The 9,785-nt window shown below is 50.5% G+C and overlaps 1 protein-coding gene across 14 annotated transcripts in view; it reads right to left on the bottom strand.

Annotated features, from left to right (window-relative positions):
- DYSF (dysferlin) overlaps window positions 1–9,785 on the bottom strand; it is a 234,033-nt gene that overhangs the window by 163,791 nt on the left and 60,457 nt on the right. For 8 of the 14 annotated variants that reach the window (XM_011945196.1, XM_011945191.1, XM_011945193.1 and 5 more), the window contains exons 5-9: window positions 5,756–5,870; window positions 3,777–3,982; window positions 2,215–2,343; window positions 1,724–1,786; window positions 942–992 (exon numbers count right to left, since the gene is read on the bottom strand). In XM_011945196.1, coding sequence (XP_011800586.1) covers window positions 942–992; window positions 1,724–1,786; window positions 2,215–2,343; window positions 3,777–3,982; window positions 5,756–5,870 — 564 coding nt within the window. Of the gene's footprint in view, window positions 1–941; window positions 993–1,723; window positions 1,787–2,214; window positions 2,344–3,776; window positions 3,983–4,358; window positions 4,452–5,755; window positions 5,871–9,785 lie in introns of all 14 variants that reach the window. The other 6 variants (XM_011945189.1, XM_011945182.1, XM_011945185.1 and 3 more) reach the window with 1 other exon arrangement.

Below are 9,785 nucleotides of genomic sequence, written 5' to 3' on the forward strand. Positions count from 1 at the left end.
TGCCAGGGCAGAGAGCACTGAGTCTCACCGGCCCAAGATGGCCAGGATGAGAAGAAGGGCTGCCCAAACTCAGATCTCACACTGCCTTCCCAGGGGCGGGGGAAAATCCAAACTACAAATAAGGGTCTTGATTCTGCCTGTTGGAAATAAGGGAAGAAGTACTTCCCTCCCCTCTCTTTTTGTCAGAACACTTACCTTAGAAAACTTGTAAATATATTACACTTTCCCTGTCTCTTTGAAACACATCTCTTTGACACCAAGGGAGATAGCTCCCCTATGTCCCAGCTTCTGTGGGAAGATAGGAGCCTAACTCCCGTGGGCACCTGGCTCCAAGTTGTTAAACTACTTCCTGTCATAAAAATATGAGTTTCATTTTTGTTTGGTCTTCTGGACACAATAAATTAGCTAACATAGATGGTCACTCCGATTACCAGGTGACTTTGGGATGAACTCGGTGTGACCAAAGGTGCTGTACATCTTTTTAAGAAACTAAATAAGTCTTTTGTCAGCTTTAGTATGCAAATGTCATTTTCAGGAGGTCTGAAATGTCAAGTCCCCTGACCTGAGGGTGGGGCATGACGTCTCTTGAGAATGTATGTGGTGGGCAATCAGTTGAACCCGCTGGCTAAATTAGCATGAGATTTCTTTCCGTCTTTGCAGCATCTTAGCAGATCATTGCCTGTGATGTGCATCTCACTCTGGTTTAAGGCCTCTTCAATGATAAAAAGTGCTTTCTTTCTCTTCTACCTTTGTGGAAAGGTTTTCTGGGGTGAAAGGAGATGCTGTGCAGAGGAGGGTTTGGTGTTGTTTTTTTAAATAATATTTTCCCAAAGCAGAGACATATAGGATCTCTGGAGTGCCACCCCTGCCCATGGCCCACAGAAGCTCTGCCAACACGGAGAAGTGAGAACTGACTGCTTTCATTGAAAATAAGCAATTACCCGGAACTCCCCAAGGAGAGCATCTGTCCTGAGAGAACGGGAGTCTACCACCTGCAAAGAAAGATCACGGAAACTCACATTCACAGGGAACATGGGGCCCACACAGCCAACCCAATAGCTCTTCCCTCCCAAACAATAACTGCCAACACTTCACACTTACTCAATTCCAGAGATTGTTCTAAGCAATGTTTAGCCCTCACAAGAACCCCATCAGCAGATACTGTCATTATCCCCATTTCATGGATGAAATAGGGGCACACAGACTTGTAGAGAAACACACAACCCCTACATGGCATAGACAGAGCTAGAATCCACCCTAGTGCCAGAGCCTACACTTTCAGCCACTTGGCTGTAGTGCCTTTCAGAGGAGATGGGGGAAGAGCCAAGGCCCAGAGAAAGAGAATCTCGGTCAGAAGCAGGCACGTGGATTAACAAAACAAGATGGAAACGTAAATGTTCATTGCCACAAGTGATTCAAGGACCCTGACCTGAGGCCCCAGGGGGATGCTGAGCAGTGAGGTCTTCTGCAGCTGCTGCCTCCCAGCTGAGCTGTTGCAGGCATTTCTGTGACCCGCAGGGCCTGACTGTGAGTTACTCCACATCATCCACGTGTCAGGCTTTAACACGCCTCCCTCTCACACACACTCACATACATACTGGCAGTCACACACATGCAGGCACACACATGCACAATCACACATACACACACACACACCTGTGTGCACTGACACCTATGTGCGTACATACAGCCCATGGAGAACACTTTGACTGCTGAGACGTACCGTGATAAAGATGGGCTCATCAAACAGCTCCGCGGGACAGTCAAACAAGTTGAAGAAAAGAGTCTGTTGGTTCAGAGCAAAGGGAGACATACCAGTGCCTGCTGACCCCTCAGTCCAGGGAGAGGGAGGACCACCCCCCGCAAGCCTCCACGCCTAGCAGTTTAGTCCTCTCAGAAAATGTGGATTGGGCTCAGCAATGGGGATTGGACAAGTTCTGGGGTGATCTGCCCCTGGCTTCACAGACATGGTCATTTCAAGGCTGGGTGAGTGGCTGGCCATATAGGGTGACAGGGATGTGGAGCAGCAGTAGAAGTAAGAGCAGGAGCCCTTTCTCCAGCCCCACAGATAACCTCCTTGGGAGCCAGCACATCTCACCACCCAAGGTCAGCGCCGTACGTAAACACTCTTGAATGAATTGCCAGGTGTGTGCACTGGGCTTCCAGATGGGAAGGCCCACCAAGGTTCTGGCCCTCATGACCCGTGTCTCCCACCTCATTGAAGAGTGGGCTGTTTCCCTTGTGGATCCGTGTCCGCTTGGTCTGCCCTGCAGCGGTAACCTTGACCACAGGCTTGATGTTCACCCCTGGCAGCTGGCGCCCCTCGATCACCTGGACCCTAATCTGAAAACCAGAAGGAGGAAAGAGTAGGAGGAAGTGGGGAGAGTTAAGGACCATCCACCATCCACCCCAAGAGTCAGAAATCTCAGGGACCATCTCACCACTGGCTTCTTGGGAAAAGTATTAGAAAGGAATTAGGAAGAGCATTATATGAACTATCATATTTTCCCACCAAGGCCCCTTACATCTATAGAAAATCCCATAGCTCCATAGAAGAGCTGCCAGGCTGCCCCTCGTCAGCTACCCACATTAAACCCCAGGGGTGGGCAGATACAGCCCCCATTTATATCATTCAGCTGTTGGCACAAGCCCCACCCAAGACCCCATTGATACTGGCATTTTTAAGTGGCCTGAATATTCTTTATGGACAATTCCCTCAGAGGTCGAACTTACACAGTGAAGTGACCCCAGAAATAGTCTTTATTCTTTATAAGATGCAATGCTTTCTTACATTCTGAGAAATAAATGAAGCACTTTTGCCATTGAGCTGTAAGTAAATGAAGACTTCAGGAACATCTATGCTTCCAAACATTAGGTAAGATATTTTAAAATATGAAATTTTACAATATTAAGGCAATGGGAAGATGGATGAGTGATTTTTAATCTCCTCATTTTAATATATTTTCCAAACTTTCTGAAATAAACATATGTTATTTCCATAAAGAGAACAAAGGCAATATGAACATGTTTGGGGAATAATAGTATGGGGGCTAGGATTTTGTGTCTTGGGGCAAACAGTGGTTAGAGCTAGGACTTCTGCTTAAATTACCATGATTTAGAATAGAAACATATTTTTGCAATTTGCTGCACTTAGTATTATAAATAGAGATTTAAGATTCCTGCTTTTAACCTTAAAAGTAGTTGTAAAGAGTTAAATACCACTGTGTGACTACATCAAATTAGAAAATTCTTTTGAACAGAAAAAAAATGGGCAAAGGACCAAAGTTAAAAGCAAATAAAATGGGATGGATTTTTGGATAAAAATGTGTCCAAGTGTTAACATTAATAGTTTTTATTCTGTGACGAGCTTGAACAAATTCAAATTCCATATGACTCTCAGAAAAATCCATGGCTTTATGCAGGGGGATAGATATAGGGAGAAAAAAGATGTTGGATACTCCCTGATTAGAAAAACAGATCAGAGATTCAAAGACATGCTGAACCTCTGCAGTGAGTTTTTTTGTTGTTTTGTTTTGTTTTGTTTTTTTTAAGCGCAAAACCACAGGGCTGGGCAGAAGCTTGCTTCGTGGACCTAAGATGTGAACTCCCTGTTCGGCATCTGCCCAGACCCAGGGAAACTACAGGTTCCCCCCGCAGGAGGGCCCTGAGGATCCCACACACATCTTCCCCTGAAGCTGGACAAACCAGGCAGGTGCCTGGCACCAGCAGCTGATGGTTGAAGAGGAGCCTGGGGTCAGAGAAAGCCTGTTCATCACCTGGAAGTCCTGCGGTTTGTCTGACAGCAGCTTTCTAGATGTAGGTGCACTTCGCTTTCTTTTGATCCCGGGGTAGTGGGGTGGAGGATGCAAAGGTAGTTTCCTTGGGGTGGTGGGAGCCCCTGGGCCTCCACTTTGATCCAGGAATGGCTCTGTCTCATCTCCAGTGAGTCCCTGGTCCTCTGTGTCTTCCTCTCCTCCTGTGTCTAAGAGGAGAGGACCCTAATGAGGCCTGGGTCCCTCTGGCCCTGTCCCCACCCCTGGGACCCAGCCCAGGGGGCAGAAGATCCAAAAGGCATGGGCACTAAGACTCACCCCTCTTCCTCTCCCTCCTCCCTCCCCATCAGTGAGCCAGGATGGATAAGGTAGAAAGAAGAGGAGCTTCCAGCAGTTGAAACTTGAGGGCAGTCAGTCCAGTTAGTCAACAGGAAGAAAACAGAATGGCCCTAGCCCTCCCACCCACCAAGCCCTGCAGGATGAGTCCTCTGCCACCTGGCCCCACTCCAGCGAGCTGACCATGGCAGCTAGTGAGACAGTTACAGGTAGGGTCTGGGATCAGGACAGTCCTGGCCCGTGTCTCACCCATGGGGGCTGGCCACTTCTTTCCAGAGTATCTCGTGTCCACGGTGCTGTCACTGAGCAGGGACCAAGTCTCGGCCCGGCTCTGTCCCCCGCCTGTCTTGTGGGCAGGGCATAACCCCGGGAGGGGAGGGAGGAGGTTGGGGTGAGGTAAACCAACCTACTGCACCCCCAGCCCCAACCCTGCCTTCCCCGCCCACCCCAGCCTGGTGCAAAGCTCAGAAATAGCTGTGATGCCCAGTGGCACCTGTCAATTCGCACCACCTTCCAAGCGTGTCCGGAAGCCTCCCCTGATTGGCCTCCACCTAACTCTGTCAGATCCACCTCAACATGGTCCCAGAGCATTCGGGTCCTCCCTGCTCCCCACCCTTTGCCACCAGGGGCACCTCTCCTTCCTCCCCTGAGCCCACTCCAGCTGCACAGCTCAGGATTACCAGGTTACTCCAGTCCAGACTGATGTCCCATCTCTAAGCTCGGACAGTGCTGAGCCCCAGTGAGACGGCTCTGCTCTGTCGACCTCACCACAGAGCCCTTTGCTGGGCTGGTCCCAGATCAGGCACAGGGCACACTCAGCTGAAACACTGGCTGCTCAGGTTTTAATGCTGTGCTTGCTTCTAGCTCCCTTCACTAAGAGAAAAACTCTAGAATCTTTCCCATGGGCAAGTGCCCCCTAGCCCGTCTGTGTAGCTTCCTCCCAACCCCAGCAGGCTGGACCACATGGAGGCTCCCACGCCCAGGCCCACCACTGGAGAGCCAGCCACCCCAGGCTGACCAGGCTGGCAGACCCAAGTGAAGAGAGCTGAGACAGGCACAGCACTTAGCTAATTTAGTCTGCTCCCCTCACAAATAATCTATGGGCCCAGAGAGGGAAAGTAATCAGCCCAAAGTCACACAGGGACTCAGTGTCAAGGGCAGGACTGGAACCCTGAAGTTCAGCTCAGGGCTCTTTTAAGAAAAAAACTAGTTTTTTGTCACACACCATCACCAAAGGCCTGCTGGGTCCCAAGGCAGGGAAGCATTCGGTTCTGGGGAGTTTGTGGTGCCTCAGGTATCACCTGAGCCAGACCCGGTCCCCACACACCCTTCTCAGAGCTGCACAGCTCAGAACACCCAGTCTGGGCTCAGCCCCATTCCCAGGCAGCTGGGGCTGGGAGGCATCCTCACACTACTCGCTGCAGCACCCAAGGGAACCTGCCTGCTTCCCCTTCTTTCTGCACGGCAGAAGGCAACCCTCAGGACTTCCCACCCACTGCACCTTCTTCTCTCCAGGCCTGAGCAGCCCCCAACCTGGGGAGGGCAGCAAAGGCTGGGAAGCCTCGCTGCAGCTCCCAGCCCCCAGGCTCAAGTGCCACTGCTGGCCTTCTTGCTGGGGCTCGGCCAGGCCAATGTGGGCTACTCACCTGCCACTACATCCAGGTCAGGCAGAGTCGGGGAGGGCTCCAGAGGAGTAGGGGGCGGGAACAGGGGCACAGCTCCAGGCAGCGGTGTGTAGGACACCTGCAGGACCAGCGAGGCCTAGAAGAGATGAGACATGGGAGACAGGTAAGTACACTGGCCTCGGACCACTGCCCTCCGGTACCTTCCCTGTTTCTGGCATCCCTCCACCAAGGAATGTGGCTCTGACAAGAGCCAGGTTTGCAGAAGGCTGTGGCAAAGGCACCCCCAGGGACCTATCAGCATAGTCAGGTGGTTCGAAGCACAGAATCTGGGGTCAGCTTCCACCACTCAGGAGCTGTGTGACCTTAGGCAAGATCTGTGACCTCCCTCGCCTCAGTTTCCTCATTCCTCACAGGTCAAAGGTGGAGTGAATTAGTTGATGTAGCACGTAGTGGGCTTCTGTAAATGAATCAGGGATCCAACCTCTCCTGCAGGATTTCTCCCACTCTCCACTCGGCCTGTCTTCAGGAAAACGTCCCTTTGGCCACCTGCGCAGTCAATGGCTCGCCCCTACTTCTCCAGGGACGACTCGGCTTTGCTCTGCTTTGCTCAGGCTGCAGCTAGCACTGAGAGGGTCTCAGCGTGCTGCCAGCCTTGCGGAGCCCTCTTCCTTCCTGACCCCACCACATCCTCAGCTGCCCCAGCTTGCACCGGCCGGAGAGGAGAGGGACTGGTGACATCCCTCACAGACAAGGTCGGGTTGCCCATCGCCCACCCCACCCCAACCCTCACCCCGAACCTGGGAATGGCACAACCTCAGCAGGCTCTGCAGCCTGGTTGCTCCTGGGCCTGCCTGAGCCCTGCCCCGGCACCACAGGTCCAGTAAGCCTCCTGGGGCAGCCATTCTCTCAAATTAGCGCGACAGATACTCTAAGAAAGTTTGGGAAGCACAGAAAGCTTTGGAAAAATAATGCAAAAGAAAACCAATTGTTGGCTGGGTGCGGTGGCTCACGCCTGTAATCCCAGCACTTTGGGAGGCCGAGGTGGGCAGATCACGAGGTCAGGAGATCGAGACCATCCTGGCTAACACGGTGAAACCCCGTGTCTACTAAAAATACAAAAAATTAGCCGGGCTTGGTGCCGGGCGCCTGTTGTCCCAGCTACTTGGGAGGCTGAGGCAGGAGAATGGCATGAATCTGAGTGGTGGAGCTTGCAGGGAGCTGAGATCGCACCACTGCACTTCAGCCTGAGTGACAGAGCGAGACTCCGTCTCAAAAGAAAAGAAAAGAAAACCAACTGTCCATAATTCCCTGACTCCACATTCCAGTTCTCATCAATCTTTCAAACAAATAGTAGACAGGTCTGCTGTATGCAAAATGATTTTCTTTTACTGAATGTCAGACAATAAGCTCTCCCCAGGTTTTGACAAACCCTTTATAAACACAGTTTTTACTGAGGCATAATGTCCCTCTGAGTGGCTCTGGCTAGTTCACTGGACCTTTCTGCTGAATGATGTTAGGGACGTCCAGGGACTCGCGGAGCAAACTCAGTCCCATGACAGAAGGGCCTGAAGGCTCCTGACACACTCCACTCTTGAGCTTGAACTCTCCAGACTGGGGCCCAGGGATAGCCACACTAAGGGAGAGCAGCACTGGTGGAAAGCTGGGCACAGAACACTAAGGAAGGAGGCAAGAGCCAGCTCAGCATCCCAGGAGACCCAGGAGGAGGTCGACAAAGGCAACTGCGACCCTTGAATTCCCTCACCCAGGGCATGGCCATAACCTGCCCTGTGGGTTCCTGAATCACCACCAGGTGTCGCCACTTGAGCAGTCAGTCCCCTCAGCTTCTGCAACACCGTGGAGGGGAAGAGAAGAAAGAGCCTTCCTGTCCCTCCAGACGCCACACCTGACTCCTAGAGATGCCAGTTCAGTAGGTCTAGGGTGGCCCTGGGTATTTGCACGTTTAATAACTGTCCTGGGACTTTCTTCCACTTCAGCGAAAGGTAAGTTGGGCTCTTTGGAGAAATAACTACTTCCAGGGCTAGGGCAGAGAAGATACAAGATGAGCCTGGACCATCTTCTTGCGCCAGAAAGGAAGGAAATGCTTAATGAACGAATGATTCTTAAAAACACGTCAAAAGAGGCTGGCCAAGGTGGTTCACACCTTTAATCCCTTTGAGAGGCCGAGCCAGGCGGATCACTTGAGGTCAGGAGTTTGAGACCAGCCTGGCCAACACAGTGAAACCCTGTCTCTACTAAAAATACAAAAATATTAGCCAGACATGGTGGCATGCACCTGTAATCCCTGCTACTTGGGAGGCTGAGGCAGGAGAACTGCTTGAACCTCAGAGGCAGAGGTTACAATGAGTCGATTACACCACTGCACTCCAGCCTGGGCGACAGAGTGAGACTCCACCTCAAAAACATAAAATAAAATAATAAATAAATAATAAAAAGTAAAAACATGTCAAAAAGACACAGAAGCCAACTTTCAAGAGCTCCCACAGGCCAAATCTGAGACAACAGAAACATGAAATAATTGACAGGTTAAATAATTGAATAAAATAGAAACACACAAATCCATATTGCAATAAATAAATAGGAGAGGAGAAAGCTTTTCCTGACCACAAAATGCCAACTGACTAATGCAGGAAAAATAACTGAGAATATCACTATTTAGCAATCATCAAAGCAATAATGAATTCAACCAAGAAACAGCAGTGATGTTAAAACTCCTGGTATGGCCAGGTGCGGTGGCTCACCACGCCTGTAATCCCAGCACTTTGGGAGGCGGAGACAGGAGGATTTGTTGAGTCCAAAGTTCAAAACCAGCCTGGGCAACATAGTGAGACCCTCCATCTTTACAAAAAATAAAAAATTAGCCAGGCGTGGTGGCCCACGCTTGTATTCCAGCTACTCAGGAGGCTGAGGCAGGAGTATCACTTGAGCCAGGGAGGGCAAGGCTGCGGTAAGCCGTGATTACACCACTGTACTCCAGCTGGGCAACAGAGCGAGACCAGCCTCAAAACAAAAACAAAAACAGTTCATGAAGGCTGGGCACAGTGGTTCACACCTGTAATCCCAGCACTTTGGAAGGCCGAGGCAGGTGGATCACCTGAGGTCAGGAGTTCAAGACCAGCCCGGCCAACTTGGTAAAACCCCCCCCATCTTTACTAAAAATACAAAAAATAGCCAGGTGTGGTGGCATGCCCCTGTAATCCCAGCGACTCGGGAGGCTGAAGTGGGAGAATTGCTTGAAACCAGGAGGCGGAGGCTGCAGTGAGCCGGGATCACACCACTGCACTCCAGCCTGGGCAGCAGAGTGACACACCGTCTGAAAAGAAATTAAAATAAAAATTTTAAAAAAAACAGCTCATGGAACTCATGGGTAAAGGTTAGATGACAAAGAGGATATTACAGAGTCACAAAATTCTGACATGAGAAAGGGGAGTAGATGAATGACTAGCAGGGACACCCAGCAGATGCTAGTGTAATCAAATGATCACAGTTAGCAGTGTGGTGACCAAACGAATCATAATCATCCCACCTGATAGGGCACAAAGAGAGCCACGCAGCGTCAGTGTTACACTCACACCCAAGACGCACAGCCTAAATCTAAACACAGGAGACATCAGGCGAAACCAGTGCGGGGGACGTTCTACAAACAATTGGCCTGAATTTCAAAACAAAATCCAGCTATAAGGTTATAAAAGTCAAAGAAAGACTGAGGAATTATTCCAAACGGAAGAAAACTGAAGAAACAGAACAACTAGGCACAACACACGAGCCTCAGTGGGATCCTTCTGCTACAAAGGACACTGTGGGAAAAATGAATGAGCCGGGGCTGGGGTCTGGGGATTAGATGAGAGTGCTGTGTCCATGGTAGTTTCGTCCTTTGGAAGGCTGTGTTTTGGTTATGTAGGAGAAAGTCCTTAACGGGAGAACAGCACACTCAAGTTCAACACACGAGCCTCAGTGGGATCCTTCTGCTACAAAGGACACTGTGGGAAAAATGAATGAGCCGGGGCTGGGGTCTGGGGATTAGATGAGAGTG

This window comes from Colobus angolensis, unplaced genomic scaffold, assembly GCF_000951035.1.
Source record: "Colobus angolensis palliatus isolate OR3802 unplaced genomic scaffold, Cang.pa_1.0 Scaffold24, whole genome shotgun sequence".
NCBI classification, from domain to species: domain Eukaryota; kingdom Metazoa; phylum Chordata; class Mammalia; order Primates; family Cercopithecidae; genus Colobus; species Colobus angolensis.